Source organism: Doryrhamphus excisus, chromosome 15 (genome assembly GCF_030265055.1).
Source record: "Doryrhamphus excisus isolate RoL2022-K1 chromosome 15, RoL_Dexc_1.0, whole genome shotgun sequence".
In the NCBI taxonomy this organism is placed as follows: Eukaryota; Metazoa; Chordata; class Actinopteri; order Syngnathiformes; family Syngnathidae; genus Doryrhamphus; species Doryrhamphus excisus.
Window position 1 is genome coordinate 18,811,004 of NC_080480.1, and position 18,997 is coordinate 18,830,000.

The window sequence follows — 18,997 nt, forward strand, 5'->3', positions numbered from 1 at the left end:
CCTTAATAGTTCACATATGTACTATTATTATTGCTTTGTGTTTTTCACACTGCCTCCGTGCCTGAGTGAAGGATGCACCAGCCGTCCCTGCATCATAGCAGCCATGTTGGGATGACTTATTCAATCAAACCGATGCCATTCTGACGATGGTTACCGATTTCTCGCTAACGCATTTAGCATCAGGTTAACAACATGGCGATACGCGTGCCAGCCCGCGGTTACCTTGGTTACCTGCCTCGCCGCGCGCGTGCACGAACCAGCAGGCCAGGCGGGAAGGAGGAGGAGGAGGAGGAGGAAGAGGAGGAAGAAGAATTAGTCAGTGTTCGAGGGGAGGAGAGGCCGAGGTGGACGTGGCGGGTCCGCCGGAGTTGGCCACAAGTCGCGGGCAGCGGAGGCGAAGCAGCCATGACGCGCAGCGGCCGCAGGTAAAGTTGCTCCTCCGTCGGGCGCCAGCAGGCCTCGTCCGCTCGGCCGCCTTCTCTCTCGCTCTCTCGGGTGTCGGTAGACGGCAGCCACATTTGGCCGTCGTCAACCGACTCGCTTGACTCGCCCGGCGCTTCGGCTGACAGCCGCTCCCCGCTGCGCCCACTTGGCGTGTTTAATACAACAATAAGCACGGGGGAGGCGACGCCGGTCACCCCCCTCCCTTGGCTCTCACTGTCCCCCCGTGCTAACAGCGACTAGCCGCTAGTTAGCTCATCTCACTGGAGCGCTGACAAACAAGATGGCCACTGGCTAGCTCTGCTAGCTAAACTAGCTGGCCGGACTCGGCGCTCGTCTTTGTGTTCGCCAAAAGCGGCTTTCCGCGCATTCTTGACTTATCTCGACTCTGGTTTGGACTCTACCCGAAAGACCAGTTCGTGTTTGTTTTAACCCGAACCGGGATGAGAGCGGACACTTTTCCTCGGAGGCCGCATTCCTCCACTCGCGTGGCGGCTTGACGAGACTCGCTGGCACTTTGTGACACCCTTTACTGAACACGACACGCTTCTCCTTACTTGAGTCGATTCTTTAGGACTTTATTCTTTATTACTGGACTGGTGGCCGTTTGTCATACTTCCTCTGCGGATCTACAAATACTTGAAATACTTAAACATCCAGAAAGACCATAGAAGTCGTAGTGACAAAAAATTGACACATGAGGTCCATAAAAGCTCAATTCAAATGATGTCTAATCTGGGGAATTGATTTACACCAAGCTACCGTCAGTAATCACATTACTGCCATATGATAAATGTATGGGTGGTCTTTTGGGGGCGGCACACAATGGGGGCGTTCTTAGATTCAACATGCAGCACCCGAACAAGTCCCAAGCCAACATGCTAGTCGGCGTACAACATTAGTCGTGCTAACGAAAATGCTAGTCAGCGTACAACATTAGCCGTGCTAACGAACATGCTAGTCAGCGTACAACATTAGCCGTGCTAACGAACATGCTAGTCAGCGTACAACATTAGCCGTGCTGCGAACATGCCAATGAACTTACAATATTACCCTTGTGAACATGTTAATCAACGTACAATGTTAGCCAAGCTAGCGAACATGCTAATCAGAGTACACCGTTAGCCAAGCTAGCGAACATGCTAATCAGAGTACAACGTTAGCCAAGCTAGCGAACATGCTAATCAACGTACAACGTTAGCCAAGCTAGCGAACATGCTAATCAACGTACACCGTTAGCCAAGCTAGCGAACATGCTAATCAACGTACAACGTTAGCCAAGCTAGCGAACATGCTAATCAACGTACAACGTTAGCCAAGCTAGCGAACATGCTAATCAACGTACAACGTTAGCCAAGCTAGCGAACATGCTAATCAACGTACAACGTTAGCCAAGCTAGCGAACATGCTAATCAACGTACAACGTTAGCCAAGCTAGCGAACATGCAAATCAACGAAGCCGTGCTAGCAAACAAGTATCGTGATGGTAGTTTCAAAAGCAAGGTCAAATGGGAGTGACGTGGCGAGGAGTTCTGCTATTGCTAGCTGAGCAGGTTGTTTCTGCAGGTTGGTACCTGTCCAGACTGGGTGGTGACGTCCCGTTTCTGGAGGAAGACTGTCCGCCTTGGCTCCTCCCTTCTGAGTAAGCTGGTATCTGGAGCGGAGGTAGGGGGGCGTAACCGCCACCGGAAAGCGAGGAGACGGAGCTCCACGCCTCACCATGACAGACTTGGAGGCGGAGTGTTTGAGCCTCAGTCTGCCCTCTGAGGGCGACTCCCCTCCACCGCTCCTGGATCCGGGCCTGCAGGTGGACTGTGGCCCCATCTCTGTGGTTCCCACTCTGGCGCTCCTCTCCTCCGACTGCCCCACTCCCACGCTCAGCTCACTGGCGGCAGAGATCGCAGAGCCGCTGGTCATGCTGCCCTGCGTTAAGAGTGAGCCCGAGGATGGCGATTTGGACCCCATACGCACGGTGGACCTGTCTGAGATCCAGCCGCTATCCACAGCCGAGCTGGGCCAGGAGCAGATCAAGATGGAGATCAGCGGGCTGGACTACATCAAGTCGGAGCATCACAGCCACCGTGACGACCACTACCTGGGCCCCTTCAACCACTCCGACGTGACGGAGCTGGACTACAAGTCGCACTATGAGCCCAGCTCAGTGTTTGACTACATCTCCCAGGTAAACCTTCATCCAAAGCCAGTATGGAAGGATGACAATGTCCTTTGTCTCGGGGTGGAGGGGGGATGCAGGTGGGGGTGGATGGGTGCAGGTAGGGACAGCGGTAGGGGAGTATATACAGTATATGTCAGTGTTTTTCAACCTTTTTTGAGCCATGGCACATTTTTCTTTACATTGGGAAAATCTGGAGGAAGGAGGCAATCAGCTACGTGTTGCCACCCGGAAGAATATTACATTGCTCTGCCAGTCTTTACACCGCGGACACTCGACAATGACTTCATATTTGTAGAAAATGATCAAAAATGATTAAAAAAGTGATTGCATAATTCCTCACTGGTATATGGGATGCAGGTGTCCGGGTGGGATAGGTGTGTGTACAATATGCACTTTCTTTTTGACAGCCATCAGCACAGAAGATCCACCACAAGGTAGCGGCCTCCATTGCTAGCCACATGCCAGTCTTTTCTCTTGGGGACAACATTGGCTTTGAGAGCAGCTGCGTACATTTGAACCCCGTCAGTAGATTCCTTCACCCCACTATTTCATTGCTATTTATTGCTTTTGTTTTGAAGCGGGCCTTTGATTGGCTAAGTACTAAGCACAGCAGAAGATGGCTGTGGGGTGTCGCTCCATCAGAGTGCTTTCACTGGTTTCTCTTGGTTCTTCGCTATGCTAATACCCAGACCGTGGCTATGCTAGGGCTTTCATTTTGCTCTTTGTCACCTCTACTCAGCTGCTAGGAATACACGTGCATTGGTCTTCATCTTCTCATCACCTGGTGCAGCACAGCGTTTACAGGAGACAATGTGGGCTATTCCAATACAAAAAATGACAAAAGGCAAGATCATTTGTTTACTACTGGAGTTGGGGATGTCGGCATCCCATATGCTGTATTTTAAATATGGGGTTTTACCACAAGGTGGGGCCGATCTGGTCGCCGTATGATTTTGGTAAGTGAGCCACAGTCCACCGTGCTAGGTTCCTTAGAAGTAGAAAAGGCCACACCACAGTGCAGACCTGTCCCTGGTGCTCCCTGAGGAACTTGCCTTCACTGGATGTTGGGTGTCTGCCTCTGTTGCTCCTCTGTTAAGCAGCGTGAATGGAAGCTAGCGATGTTAGCTTAGCAGTGTGTGTGTGTGTGAGAGATTCAGGCTGGATCAGTATATTTGAACCTTGTTGTAATGGAAGGACCATTTCACCATGGATGAGAGGCACAGTTCTCTTTGCATCAGCTCGCACCAACGTCATTCTTCCGGCCTTCAAAGTAAGAGCACATCCATTTCCGCATCATGAATAGACATTGCTTCTCCCTTCTGGCTAACCTGACCTCTTTAACCTCTGCCACTTCACCACTTTCCTCTGTACCATTTCTAGCTACTCATTGGACTTCAACGAATGAATGGAAACATCAGCTTGGTCCAAAACGTTGGAGCGCTAATGTATATCGTTTAAAAATGACAGATTATTTCTCCTCTTTTCCAAATAACACACTTTAGAGCTGTAATTCTAACACGGCCAAAGATAGCGTATCATGCCTGCAAAGAACTATATAGGCAACTGCTGATGATGTCATAGAGGGGCGACAGAGCCGGGGACAGCTAACAGCCCCATTTTGTAACACAAACATAATCAATGATGTGGACACATGCAGTCCATTCATAGTAATACATGCAGTATTTGGATACTAATAGTACATGCAGCGTAGTAGGGACTCGGCCACTCCGGTCAGTGGATGACAACCAGGCAACGTGACGAGTTTGGATGTATGAAAAGCGTTTGCCATTTTTGTTTAGAAGGCGAGGTAGCGCTGTACTTGACTGAAACAATAGCAAGTCGTCGTCTTCTCTTCTTTGTAGGTGAGCGACACCCTGGACTACATCAAGTCTGACCACCACGTGGACCTGCAGTGTTACTACGCCGCAGAACTGGGCTCTCTCCGGTCCGAATATCCCGAGTCCAACGCGGCGTCGGTCCAGTTGCAGCACAACGGTCTCGAGTCCATCCACATGGCAGAACTCCGCAGTGAGCTTAACAAGCTACGACCTGACTCCCTGCTACTGGACGGGATGGCCAAACTGGAGCCCGGGTTTGGGGGCGCTCCTTTGTACGAGATGACGCTGGCCGAGGAGGGCAAGACTGCAGCGCACACGGGAGGCCAAGAGAGCGACGGCGTGCCCGTTTCGACGAAAAGCCCGACACAGACAGTGAGGAAGCCTCGCAACATGCAGGGGGAGAAGCCGTTCTCATGCACGCAGTGCGGCAAGAACTTTAGCACGCTGGGCAACCTGAAGACCCACCAGCGCATTCACACAGGTGAGCGGCCGTACACGTGCGCCCAGTGCGGAAAGAGTTTTGGCCAGGCTGGCAACCTCAAGCGGCACCAACTCATCCACACGGGCCAGAAGCCTTACGTGTGCGCCCACTGCCCCAAAGGCTTCACCAAGGCCGATGACCTGCGTGCCCACCAGCGCCTGCACACCGGTGAACGGCCCTTTGCTTGCGCTGCCTGCGGAAAGACCTTCGGCCAGGCCAAGGAGCTCAAAGCGCACCAGCTGAGCCACACGGGTGAGCGGCCATATTGCTGCCAGCACTGCGGCAAGAGCTTTGGCAAGGAGACGGCATACCGCAACCACCTGCACGTCCACACGGGCGGGAAGCCCTTTACCTGCTCGCAGTGCGGAAAGACTTTCAGCAACTCGGGCGTGCTCAAGACCCACGAGAAGATCCACTCGGGGGAGCGGCCCTTTGGCTGCGTGCAGTGCGGCAAGAGCTTTGGACGCCTCGGACACCTCAAGGCGCACCAGCACGTACACACGGGCGAGCGACCGCATGCCTGCACGCGTTGCGGCAAGACTTTCAGCCAGTCAGGTCACCTGAAGGCTCACGAGCAGATCCACAAGCGTGAGCGAGCAGATGGTAGCTAGACCGCCTTTGACCTCTCATGACCACAAAGTATTACTATTATGCTTTTTTACGTCCCATGTGTATTCTTACCTTTCATACCTTTCTGCTCTGTGTGTGTGTGTGTGTATGCGTATGCGTGTGTGTGTGTGTGTGCACACGCGCGCAGGGGGTGTCAACACTTTTCTTACAGTCGGTCAAGGCCGCAGTTCACCAACCAACCCAGCATTAACTCGAAGACGTCAGCTGGCAAGGAAGCAAAAATATGGACTTCAGCTGTCAACACTACTGTGTGTTTTATGTACGCACCTGACCTCGGATCGTACGTACGCACCTGACCTCGGATCGTACGTACGCACCTGACCTCGGATCGTACGTACGCACCTGACCTCGGATCGTACGTACGCACCTGACCTAGGATCGTACGCACGCACCTGACCTAGGATCGTACGCACGCACCTGACCTAGGATCGTACGTACGCACCTGACCTCGGATCGTACGTACGCACCTGACCTCGGATCGTACGTACGCACCTGACCTCGGATCGTACGTACGCACCTGACCTAGGATCGTACGTACGCACCTGACCTAGGATCGTACGTACGCACCTGACCTCGGATCGTACGTACGCACCTGACCTCGGATCGTACGTACGCACCTGACCTAGGATCGTACGTACGCACCTGACCTAGGATCGTACGTACGCACCTGACCTAGGATCGTACGTACGCACCTGACCTAGGATCGTACGTACGCACCTGACCTAGGATCGTACGTACGCACCTGACCTAGGAACGTACGCACGCACCTGACCTAGGATCGTACGTACGCACCTGACCTAGGATCGTACGCACGCAGCCGACCTAGGAACGTACGTACGCACGCAGCCGACCTCCAAAAGTCAGCATTCTGCAGGTTTTTATGCAGTTCGAAATGATTCCCAATGGGCAGAGGCAATTTGTAAGTGCAAAAAGAGACGCAAGTAACTCGTACAACGCCTTTTCACTTCCTGTTCCGGGTGTTCTTTGCCAACTGGTAACTTGCCTTGGCAGCTGGGCTGTATGTGATGTAAAAGTGAGAGACGGCGCCCCCTCCTGTCCGCGCAGTCCCATGGTTGGTGAGCGATGTCAGTGCTTGGGGGCCCCCTTGTGGCGGTTTTAAGAAACTCCTCTGGTCATGAATGACTTTTATCACTTTGAGCCACATGGGTTTTTATGCTAATTACCCCCCCCCCCACACACACAGACGAACACACTTTTTGTATGAGCCTTTTCAGAATCTTAATCCAAATGAAACCAGTTCTTGTACTGCCAACTGAAATATAAAAAGTCCTTGACAGCTGGTGTCTCTAAATCACTTGTGGAGAACCAAGATGGCTTCCTGGTGCCGTGGTGTCTGTTGGCCACTGTGCCAAGTTACTGAAGCCTGATTGGTTGCAAGCTGCGCTGCTGATATTTCCTCAACTTAGGAATTTGGCAGCTTCCTGAGTTGTGGCCCCGCCCTCACCTTAAAATCCCCGTGAAGTCCCTCTGAGCGCCCAAGAGGAGGTGAAGAATGAGCTGCAGTAGCCATGGCAACCACACACGTCAAGACACAGTCATCAATTGAGGTCTTTATTGTTGGAGACTTCATCATCATGTCAGCGAGACAGGAAGGAGGATGAGGATGAAGAGGACGAGGTCACCACCCTCCCGTCCACCACCTGTTCCACCACCGTCACCACACGCTTGCTGCTGGTGGATGATGAGGAAGCGCTGGCCCATCGGAGGACAGGACAGGTGAGACCGACGCATGGTGAGCAGCACTGCGTGTGATCACATGACTAACCTGCCCACGGTCTCGCCCTCCAGCAGCCGGCGGTATTCTGCGATCTCCATCTCCAGCCTGGTCTTGATGTCCAGCAGCATCTGGTACTCTTGACCCTGGCGCTCCAAGTCGGCCCTCAGTTGCATGATCTGTTCCTCCAGCGAGGTCACCTGGTGGGCGGGAGGAGGAGTCACCCCTTGACCTCACGGGTGAGCCGTTTCCTGTCTCTCACCTGCATCTGGAAACCTGACAGCATCATGGAGTAGCGGCTCTGCGTCTCTGCCAGCGTTCCCTCCAACGATGCTTTCTGTATGGGGAACACACACCCGTCTACTCAGGAGTGTGGGGGCTCCTTCATTGTATTCTTGCCCTTGTTCTGCTCATGTTTGTACAGGTGGGTGTCGAGCTACCACTGACCATGCCCAACATGGACTGCAGTTCGATCTCCAAGGACTGCAGCGTACGTTTGACCTCTGTCACCTCTGACCTGGATGTCTGCAAGGTGACGGTCTGTGACATCACCTCCTTGTTCAGAGCCTCTGACTGCACACACGCACAAACACGCGTCAGGTGGGTGTACACACGGTCCACGGGAAGCGATGTCAGCACATCACCTTGGCCTGGAACCAGCTCTCCAAATCCCTGTGGTTTTTGGCTGTGATGGCCTCGTAGTGTTCTCTGATTTCAGCCATGACTGCTGACAGGTCTGGTGCTGGGGCGGCGTCCACCTCCACGTGCACCTGCCCGCTCATCTGCGCTCGCAAGGCGAGCAGCTCCTACATGCACAAGCCGAGGTTTTCTCATTGGATCTTCACCAACAGTCGGGTGGACTGTGAAACCCAAAATCAAAAAATGACACCTCTTGGTGGTTCTTCTTCAGGAAGATCAGCTCCTCCTTCAGGCCTTCAATCTGCATCTCCAGGTCGGTTCTGCTCAGCGTCAACTCGTCCAGAACCCGGCGCAGTCCGCCGATGTCGGCCTCCACCGACAGCCGCATGGCGAGCTCGTTGTCAAACCTGCAATGAACAACCGACAAGAGCTGCAACCAGACTGGAACAGGTTGCAAGGCGGGCAACCCAGCGACGGGACCGCACGTCATACACCCTGAAGTGGATCAGAACCGCAAGCCTGAAAACTGACTTGGTCTTGAAGTCTTCGGCTGCCAGCCTGGCGTTGTCGATGCTCAGGTGGACAGCGCCGTTGAGCCTGGTGGCGTCCTGGATCTGCAAGAAACAAGACAAGGTGAGGGTGGTACTACGGGGCACGTGGGGGCAACCCCCGGTCTGCTCAGACGCCACCTTGACATTGATGTCGCTGATGGTGGCGAAGAATGCGGCGTAGTCTCTGGTGCTGGGGCCGACTCGGCTCTCCAGGAACTGGCGGATCTTGATCTCCAGTTCGGCATTGGCCTTCTCCAGGGAGCGGACTTTGTCCAGGTAAGCCGCCAGTCGGTCGTTGAGGTTCTGCATGGTGAACTTCTCATTGCCGATTAGCACGGCATCGCTACCACCCATGCTGAATGAGGAGAAGCCGCCACCTATGCCCGCAGATGAGATGCGGACATCGGAACCTCCCGCGCCGCCGTAAACGCTACCAGCCCTCATGGCCGTGACGCGGCCGCCGCCCATTGCAGAGCCGGTTCTGACCGACCTGGCAGAGGAGCGCGAGATGAAGGTGGAGGTCATGTTGTTTTCGTGCTGCTGAGCAGTGGAGAGTAGCGAGACGAGCCACCTCGCCTCCTTTTAAAGGCGCAAAAGAGCCGTCAATCATGGGAGCCAGGTATGTGGGTGTGGCGGGGGCTCGTGGAGGTGGGGGCGGGGTGGTCACCTTTTGACACACAGTGACTGCCACTCAGCTGTGGAATGAACACCAGCTGGTCCGACTGGTGGCGCCTTTCTGTTCAGCTGTCAATCACTTTTGCTGCTTTTTGGGGCCTTCTTGACCATCACAGCACCTGGGGGGCGGGGTTAAAGGTCATCTGCTTCCTTATTGCTTGTTAGGAATGTCTCTGAGTAGAAGCGCAACCAGTTTCTACGCCCTGAAGGTGACCTTTCACCCCGCCTGCACGCTGTCACGTTATCAGCCATCATTCAGCACCCGTGGGTGCAACTCGTCACGTTTCATTCCATTTTGTCAGAGTGTGAAGGTGAGCGTTGACCAAGACGACACGCTTCTTTCAGCAGTTCACTTCCGTGCCTCTGACAAGCTAATGCTACATAGCCTATGTTGGATGCAGTCCACGGGAAGACAAGTGGCCGCAGTGGTTTGGATAAAACAGGAAGGGGAGTGTCTACGGCACAGCTATAGAACGGGAAGGGAAGTGTCTACAACACATCTATAGAACGGGAAGGGAAGCGTCTACAACACATCTATAGAACGGGAAGGGAAGTGTCTACAACACATCTATAGAACGGGAAGGGAAGTGTCTACAACACATCTATAGAACGGGAAGGGAAGGGAAGTGTCTACAACACATCTATAGAACGGGAAGGGAAGTGTCTACAACACATCTATAGAACGGGAAGGGAAGTGTCTACAACACATCTATAGAACGGGAAGGGAAGGGAAGCGTCTACAACACATCTATAGAACGGGAAGGGAAGCGTCTACAACACATCTATAGAACGGGAAGGGAAGTGTCTACAACACATCTATAGAACGGGAAGGGAAGTGTCTACAACACATCTATAGAACGGGAAGGGAAGCGTCTACAACACATCTATAGAACGGGAAGGGAAGCGTCTACAACACATCTATAGAACGGGAAGGGAAGTGTCTACAACACATCTATAGAACGGGAAGGGAAGTGTTTACAACACATCTATAGAACGGGAAGGGAAGTGTCTACAACACATCTATAGAACGGGAAGGGAAGGGAAGTGTCTACAACACATCTATAGAACGGGAAGGGAAGGGAAGTGTCTACAACACATCTATAGAACGGGAAGGGAAGCGTCTACAACACATCTATAGAACGGGAAGGGAAGCGTCTACAACACATCTATAGAACGGGAAGGGAAGTGTCTACAACACATCTATAGAACGGGAAGGGAAGTGTCTACAACACATCTATAGAACGGGAAGGGAAGCGTCTACAACACATCTATAGAACGGGAAGGGAAGTGTCTACAACACATCTATAGAACGGGAAGGGAAGGGAAGCGTCTACAACACATCTATAGAACGGGAAGGGAAGTGTCTACAACACATCTATAGAACGGGAAGGGAAGTGTCTACAACACATCTATAGAACGGGAAGGGAAGTGTCTACAACACATCTATAGAACGGGAAGGGAAGTGTCTACAACACATCTATAGAACGGGAAGGGAAGTGTCTACAACACATCTATAGAACGGGAAGGGAAGTGTCTACAACACATCTATAGAACGGGAAGGGAAGTGTCTACAACACATCTATAGAACGGGAAGGGAAGCGTCTACAACACATCTATAGAACGGGAAGGGAAGTGTCTACAACACATCTATAGAACGGGAAGGGAAGTGTCTACAACACATCTATAGAACGGGAAGGGAAGGGAAGCGTCTACAACACATCTATAGAACGGGAAGGGAAGGGAAGTGTCTACAACACATCTATAGAACGGGAAGGGAAGTGTCTACAACACATCTATAGAACGGGAAGGGAAGTGTCTACAACACATCTATAGAACGGGAAGGGAAGGGAAGTGTCTACAACACATCTATAGAACGGGAAGGGAAGTGTCTACAACACATCTATAGAACGGGAAGGGAAGCGTCTACAACACATCTATAGAACGGGAAGGGAAGCGTCTACAACGCATGTATGCCAGCTGACTGGGCACGTGGCGGGGAGCTAAACATTTTCCAAATTTGCTAATAAACTTCCGGTATGTTCCCAGGTCAAATGAGTGGATATTTATGCCCAATGTTGAGAAATAAAGGTGACAAGGATCGAGGGATCCCATGGTGAATAGGAATCATGTTCCAGGAAGGATGAAAGCTTCAGCGTCAACACTTCTCCAGCAACAGGGTGGAGCAGGAGGAAGTGGTGGGTGTGGCCTAATTATCCATTGGCTGATGTCTGATAAGGATGAAGAATTCATGGACACATACAGGCGGTGGTTTTGTATTGACATCTTTATCTTCTTTTACAGGCTTGTTTGATCCCTGCTGTCACCGCTTTGATTGACACGTTGTAATCCTCCCTCACCGCCGGGGGGCGGTGAACCAGTTTTTCCAGCATCTTGAGAAATGTTGGCCTGGAGCATGACAGCTTACAAAAGAAACTCCTGCTCGTCACCAAGTCCTGCAAATGTCATGAAAGTGGCTGTACAGCTATTATGGATTATCCTAACTCATATCTCCTGTAGTACAGTTACTGTGTAAGTGTACTTCTGTACCTCTTTCCCCATATTTCTACACATGAAGGTAGATATGGTCTAGAACAACGTTTGCCTTATTCACTATTGCCATATTTTAGCCATGTATATGTTATTATATTTTGAATGTGAGATTTCCAGTTCATATTTTTTTCAATGTCCACGCCGGCAATCTGTATTTTAGCTTGTGTATCTTTTTACAATGACCAAATAGCATGATCTTACTTTGACTTGGTTTCAGGGAGCCAACCCTAAATCTTTTTAGTATCGTTAATTCCTCTGTGATTTTATTTGATTGGTTCTTGTGTGCTATCACCAGAGCAGAATGCGGTTGTGTCGGCCATGAATAGTACTAGTTTGAAGTCTTTCGTGACTTTACACATGTCATTTATGTATAGGTTGAACAGTTTTGGTCCTAGTTTTGACCCCTGGGGTACGCTGCACGATGTATTTCGACTTATAGATGTATATCCTCCTTTAGTCACATACTGCCTCCTGTCCGCCAAGTAGCTTGTAACCCATGTCAGGGCAAATATCCGACACCAGACCTTAACTCTTGCTATGATTGGATGGTCATCCGGGTTCGAAGTCAGCTGTGGTAGCTCCCAGCATAGCGAGAACCAGTGCTCCAGAAAATGGACGGCTGCCACCTCGTATGTCTAATATTGTCATTCTCTTCCAGGACAAGAACCAGATACACGAGGAGCCGGATCAGAACCACTCGGCGGACGCCACCTTGGGCGGAGAGAGGAAGGACTTGCTGTACAGTCCCGTGAGGGTGAATATTCCAAAGAAGACTATGGACTCCTTCATGTAGAGTGGCCTATCAAAGACCAAGCCGTAAGTTCAATTTTATTCTTTCAAGTTCATTATTATCTTTGGAAATGGCAGCAATGGTTTTCCAAGCGATGCATTACCGAGACCGCACAAATGCCATAACCTGTTTAGGAGAAGTGCTGCAAAGCAAAAGTGTCTTTGCAAGTGTCTTCAGGCTCTGGCCAGGAAGAATGTCTGATCTAGACCTGGATTAGCTTCAAGAAAGTCCACACCGGGACTGGGACTATTTGAATCCAGTGTGGTTTCATCCCGACACAAGGTGCTAACATGTTTCCAGCCATCACATTCCTGACATACGTCAAGCATCACACACCTCGTTGCCGTGACAATGACACACCCACCCACTTCAGCTGACGAACACGCAATCTTCCACTGGAAATCACCACACAAATACTGTATATACTGCATATACTGCATATACACAAGTACAAGTACAGGGCTGCATCCTTTCTTAGTGGAGACGGAGCAAAACAACATATGAGAAGAGAAGCAAACGTCTGTCAGTCAAAGCTGACGTTTGCCTAAAGCATCAAGATAATGGCTCTGCTTTCATGGAGGACCAAGGAGACGCTGGAATCACAACATAAGAAGACCAACCAAAGTCTTCCATGGATAATGGATGACTCATCAATTGTCTGATTGATGGCTGCCTCTCTAATAGTCTCCATGTCATTGGTGAGGGTGTAATGTGTGGAAAAGTAAGAAAAAAACAGCAGTTCATCCATTTAACGGCGACCCTGCAACGTTTTTGGTACATATTTTCATAATGCTATGTCCTATTTGCAGTTTCAATGGCATCTGTAGTGTTTTGGTTTCATCTTTCTGTAATTGTTACTTCCAGATACATAGTCAGGCACTTTTGCTACTCCGTGCTGTTGCACAGTTACGCCACAGGGGGGCGCTGCTGCTCGGTTAGTTGGGAAGGCCCCACAGCAGTGAAGAAGAACAAACTGCTAGTTGGGAAGATGACCGACTTGTTCCCGCTCTTTTCTGTGTTTCAGTTAAGGCAGGTGCCATTGTTTTTAAAATCTCCATATTTTAGTGGTGGCGGGATGAAGCCCCATGAGGCTTCCAACCGTTTCAGGCAAGTGGTTCGAGACGGCTTCATTGATGGGGCCTTCATTGATGCTTCATGTGCACACAAAACCACCTGCTGGCCTTTCATACAATTACAGGCGGCTGGTTACCTACCACAAAACATTGTATAACCAAATGATTGAGCTACAAGGTGAGAGATAAAAATATTCAGCGTACGGACGGATGGATGGATGGATGATTGATTCGTGACCCAACTGTGATACGTGCCAAGTAGGATTCAATATCCATAGGCCAAATACTAGAGCAGAGAGGTTATTGACAGGTGGACACGAGTCATGTGACCTTTATTGACGGGTGGACACGAGAGTCATATGATGTTCAGAGACCGATGTTCACGTGCGTCATGCGGCCTTTGTTCACTCGTAGAGCCAGGCTTGGGCGCAGGGTGCGTAGTCCACCATCTCTTCAGCCTTGAACCACAAGTTGACCTCACGCTTGGCGTTGTCCAGCGTGTCACTGCCGTGAATGATGTTTCTGAAAGGGGGGGCGGGTCACGTGACCAAAAAGACATTGCATGGCGAGCCGGTTAGCGTCCACTAACGAGTCCTCACCTGCCGATGTCGATGCAGAGGTCTCCTCGGATGCTTCCGGGCTTGGAGTCGGCCGGGTTGGTCTCTCCCAGCATCATCCGCGCCAGCTTGACGATGCTCCGCCCCTCCCACACCTATATCGCCGCATGACATGGTCAGAGCGGCAAAACGTAAACAAAACTTGAGCAAAGCGGGCGGTTACCATGGCGAGGATGGGTCCGGACGACATGTACTTGCACAGACCAGCGTAGAAGGGCATGTCCTTCAGGTCCAGGTAGTGCGTCTTCATCTGCTCTTCTGATGCCTGGAACACAGACGACATGCCCCCTTTTGCCATCACCGCCACCGCTTGGGAAAGGTGCCGCCGTTGCCACGGTTACCTGCATGAACTTGGCAGCGACCAGTCTGAAGCCTCTCTGCTCAAAGCGCTTGATGATGTCGCCGCACAGACCTCTCTGGACGCCATCGGGCTTCACGGCGATGAAGGTGCGCTCCATGTTGGCAGTGGACGGGGCCTGCTGGTGGTATTCCATGATGACGGAGCGGTTTTAACCCGACACCCCCCCAGCATCCACCCACCCCCCCACCCCACGGTTGATGCTAACTTAAGCTTCAGCTGGTGGTGTATCATGTGACACAGGATGAGTGGCGGACGCCCACCCTCACCCCGCCACACACGCATAATGTAACAGATAGAAAGCAAGAATATGTCATTATGAATGATCAACAGCAGCCGAGTTGGCATGAAAGTACCCCCTCCTCTCCGAGCTGACTGTCCATTGGGGCTTAAAAGACAAGAAGAAGCAGGAGAAGAAGAAAGAGAAGCAGGACTTACGTTGGCGGGGGCTCACTGAAGACTCGTTGGCTCACATTGCAGTACCCACATATTTAAAGGCTGCTGGGGGGGGTCATGTGGTCAAGGTGACAAGAAGATCGCCTTAAACGGAGAGATGATAGTCACCATGGCAACAAAGGCCAAGCCTTCGTTAGCTGTCTGGCTCCGCCCCAATCAAAAATAAACAGGAAGTCTTTCCTAATAAGGATTGGAAAGCAGACCGGACTGGATCACTCCAGGGAATCAAGGACACCCAAACCACCCCTAGATCTCCATACCACAGATCATCAACTTACACACGTACCTGCCATCTATATAGAATATCATCACATAGAGCAACTTATGGACTACATGGAGATCATATAGACATAGAAAGGATAGAATGGCGGTGTCATCACATGGATCTCAATAGATCAGCTGACATGTAGATGTGGATAGGATAGAGAAACTGCCACATGTGGATGTATATATGTGAGCTGAGCTGACACGTAGAGCTACATAGGATAGATCAGCTGACACCAGCCATGAAAGAGCTGCTGCTGCTGCATGTAGATCTAGATAGGATAGAGCCCCGTGTATCAGTCACATGCTCCAAGAGACATCTACATACCGTACCATAGATCGGGGCTATCAAACTCATGCCGGGGGGGAACGGACACCACGGGGCTTCTTTCCAGCAGGTCACTAGCAGCTGCTTTCAATGATGAACCCCCTCCCTTTGGTTTGGGGGAGGGGCTGTCAATGAAATCACCTGCTGGAGAAAACAGTGCTATATATATATATATATATATATATATATATATTTGGAGGGGGGGGACCAGGCTCAGGATTTTATTTGACTTTAAGCCCTGCATATCTGTATCTGTATACATTATGTTACATACAGTATGTTCCATATATGTACATTATGTTACATACAGTATGTTCCATATATGTACATTATGTTACATACAGTATGTTCCATATATGTACATTATGTTACATACAGTATGTTCCATGTATGTACATTATGTTACATACAGTATGTTCCATGTATGTACATTATGTTACATACAGTATGTTCCATATATGTACATTATGTTACATACAGTATGTTCCATGTATGTACATTATGTTACATACAGTATGTTCCATGTATGTACATTATGTTACATACAGTATGTTCCATATATGTACATTATGTTACATACAGTATGTTCCATATATGTACATTATGTTACATACAGTATGTTCCATATATGTACATTATGTTACATACAGTATGTTCCATGTATGTACATTATGTTACATACAGTATGTTCCATGTATGTACATTATGTTACATACAGTATGTTCCATATATGTACATTATGTTACATACAGTATGTTCCATGTATGTACATTATGTTACATACAGTATGTTCCATGTATGTACATTATGTTACATACAGTATGTTCCATGTATGTACATTATGTTACATACAGTATGTTCCATGTATGTACATTATGTTACATACAGTATGTTCCATGTATGTACATTATGTTACATACAGTATGTTCCATGTATGTACATTATGTTACATACAGTATGTTCCATGTATGTACATTATGTTACATACAGTATGTTCCATGTATGTACATTATGTTACATACAGTATGTTCCATATATGTACATTATGTTACATACAGTATGTTCCATGTATGTACATTATGTTACATACAGTATGTTCCATATATGTACATTATGTTACATACAGTATGTTCCATGTATGTACATTATGTTACATACAGTATGTTCCATGTATGTACATTATGTTACATACAGTATGTTCCATGTATGTACATTATGTTACATACAGTATGTTCCATGTATGTACATTATGTTACATACAGTATGTTCCATGTATGTACATTATGTTACATACAGTATGTTCCATGTATGTACATTATGTTACATACAGTATGTTCCATGTATGTACATTATGTTACATACAGTATGTTCCATGTATGTACATTATGTTACATACAGTATGTTCCATGTATGTACATTATGTTACATACAGTATGTTCCATGTATGTACATTATGTTACATACAGTATGTTCCATATATGTACATTATGTTACATACAGTATGTTCCATGTATGTACATTATGTTACATACAGTATGTTCCATGTATGTACATTATGTTACATACAGTATGTTACATGTATGTTCCATATATGTACATACAGTATGTTCCATGTATGTTCCATATATGTACATCATGTTTCATCCAGACGACATGGGGGAGCAAATCTGCATGTGAAATGAATGGAAGGGGTCATGCAGGGAAAGTTCTTCTAAAATGAAAAGTCATTCAATGGTACCTTCTAGGATGACATGAAGTACCTGAACTTGGAATTTAGGCTTAAAAAACAGGTTGGCTTTCCAGCGGTAGCACCCACATGGATCTACGGCGATGGGAAGGAAAGCAGCGGATCGGTGAACCGGAGCATAGCGACGCGTGCTGGAAGTGTGGCGCTAAGGGCCCGGGTGGCTGATGGTGTGGCGGAGAGGCTCCAGGAAGTGGCAGATTTAGTGAGGATTGGCCAAGTCGGAAGCACCAGGCTGCACGTCAGATGGGAAGCAAGATGGAGAATGCCTGAAGGAATCCTTCCTGAAACTATCAGAGCATGGAGTCTCCCAACGAAGCGTCCAATGAAAGAAGGCCTGCCTGCAAAGCCGGCCAAGGACAGGAGCCATAGGATGACGGCGGGCCAAACCATCACATGCCATTGCGTAAACACCCATATGGACATCTGATGAGCTTTTTTCTGTTCAGGTTGCTGACATTGTGGTTTCATTGGAAACAAACATGGGACGCACTCGGTACGGACTACAGTTCACAAGTTCAAATGATTTCCGAGTAGGCGGAGACTTGCTTGCTCGCTTCTTACTTTATCTGGGAAGTCGTGCTGGCTGCACATCCTGTTCTTCTGCTGCACCGTGTCGGGATAAAAGATGACATTCACCAAACAACAAATCTCTTCTTCATATCCCTTGCGTAAGATGTTTGGGAGAACCGGTCCAGGACATTGGCTCATCCACAGGAAGTCTGCTTATCAAAAAGGCCATTCAGCCATAACGAGCAGCGCCGCCAAGTCCGTGTCCATCCAGTATCAAGGGAATATTGTGTGGAATCTACTTGAAAGCAGCGCATGGACTGCAGTTCTTGGAACGTTCCCATGGTAACGACATTCTTCAACAATGAACAGCCATGAATCGACTCTCTTAAGGGTGGGAGAGAAAGGAAGAAACAAGTCAATCTGCAACACATGCAGTGGACACGCACCAAACCCTCCACTCAAGCCATGAGACCAAAAATGACACTTTTTCAATTTTGGGGACGTGAAAAGGAGCAGCTGAAGCTTGTACCTTCACAGCCGTGAGTATAATCCTGATCCCCGACCACTTACCTGACCCTGACACCAACCTCCTGATCCCTAATCCCTGACCCTGACACCAACCTCCTGATCTTGATCCCTAATCCCTGACCCTGACACCAACCTCCTGATCCTGATCCCTGACACCAACCTCCTGATCCTGATCCCTGACATCAACCTCCTGATCTTGATCCCTAATCCCTGACACCAACCTCCTGATCCTGATCCCTGACACCAACCTCCTGATCCTGATCCCTGACACCAACCTCCTGATCCTGATCCCTGACCCTGACACCAACCTCCTGATCCTAATCCCTAACCCTGACACCAACCTCCTAATCCCTAATCCCAAACCCTAACCCTAAAGAATACAAGCCCTAATGCTTGTGAAGCGTCCTTGATGGTTTTTCCAGTGTTGCGTTCAGGCTGTCCTCATTTCATCTCTTGTTCAGCAGATGTGACATTTATAAGTCTACAAATATTTCATATGCTTGCATATCAATATGTCTTTGCATGAGTACTACTCTTTGTACATCATGTATTTGTATGAGTACTGTACTAGTATTGTAAGCAAGTCCTTGAGTGGAAAAGCACAGGATGC

At 49.2% G+C, this 18,997-nt stretch overlaps 4 protein-coding genes across 8 annotated transcripts in view; 2 read left to right on the top strand and 2 right to left on the bottom strand.

Annotated features, from left to right (window-relative positions):
• The first annotated feature begins 257 nt into the window (after nucleotides 1-257).
• On the top strand, nucleotides 258-6,863 carry si:dkeyp-113d7.1 (uncharacterized protein LOC407709 homolog). Of its 2 annotated transcripts, none has more exons than XM_058048203.1 (4): nucleotides 258-425; nucleotides 2,008-2,623; nucleotides 4,480-5,539; nucleotides 5,694-6,863. In XM_058048203.1, exons 2-4 carry the CDS (start codon nucleotides 2,162-2,164, stop codon nucleotides 5,885-5,887), a joined length of 1,716 nt encoding a protein of 571 aa, XP_057904186.1. In that variant the 5' UTR covers nucleotides 258-425; nucleotides 2,008-2,161; the 3' UTR covers nucleotides 5,888-6,863. The 2 variants fall into 2 exon arrangements, with proteins under 2 accessions (XP_057904186.1, XP_057904187.1); XM_058048204.1 differs by having other exon boundaries at nucleotides 4,480-5,575; nucleotides 5,694-5,840.
• A 261-nt stretch (nucleotides 6,864-7,124) lies between these two features.
• On the bottom strand, nucleotides 7,125-9,066 carry LOC131102719 (keratin, type I cytoskeletal 13-like). Its single transcript, XM_058048207.1, has 8 exons — nucleotides 8,630-9,066; nucleotides 8,472-8,554; nucleotides 8,191-8,347; nucleotides 7,946-8,107; nucleotides 7,749-7,874; nucleotides 7,564-7,638; nucleotides 7,353-7,501; nucleotides 7,125-7,279 (listed from the first exon to the last, which is right to left on the bottom strand). Exons 1-8 carry the CDS (start codon nucleotides 9,014-9,016, stop codon nucleotides 7,165-7,167), a joined length of 1,254 nt encoding a protein of 417 aa, XP_057904190.1. The 5' UTR covers nucleotides 9,017-9,066; the 3' UTR covers nucleotides 7,125-7,164.
• A 4,813-nt stretch (nucleotides 9,067-13,879) lies between these two features.
• Nucleotides 13,880-18,119, bottom strand: LOC131102725 (nucleoside diphosphate kinase B-like). Of its 2 annotated transcripts, none has more exons than XM_058048217.1 (5): nucleotides 17,911-18,119; nucleotides 14,538-14,672; nucleotides 14,360-14,461; nucleotides 14,179-14,291; nucleotides 13,880-14,101 (listed from the first exon to the last, which is right to left on the bottom strand). In XM_058048217.1, the coding sequence occupies exons 1-5, from the start codon at nucleotides 18,055-18,057 to the stop codon at nucleotides 13,984-13,986; spliced, it is 615 nt and encodes a 204-aa protein (XP_057904200.1). In that variant the 5' UTR covers nucleotides 18,058-18,119; the 3' UTR covers nucleotides 13,880-13,983. The 2 variants fall into 2 exon arrangements, with proteins under 2 accessions (XP_057904200.1, XP_057904201.1); XM_058048218.1 differs by lacking the exon at nucleotides 17,911-18,119 and adding an exon at nucleotides 14,993-15,211.
• Nucleotides 17,955-18,997, top strand: part of scn4ab (sodium channel, voltage-gated, type IV, alpha, b) — a 21,597-nt gene continuing 20,554 nt past the window's right edge. The window contains exon 1 of one of the 3 annotated variants that reach the window (XM_058048185.1): nucleotides 17,955-18,398. In XM_058048185.1, coding sequence (XP_057904168.1) covers nucleotides 18,289-18,398 — 110 coding nt within the window. In that variant the 5' untranslated portion in view covers nucleotides 17,955-18,288. The remainder of the gene's footprint in view (nucleotides 18,399-18,997) is intronic. The other 2 variants (XM_058048184.1, XM_058048186.1) reach the window with 2 other exon arrangements.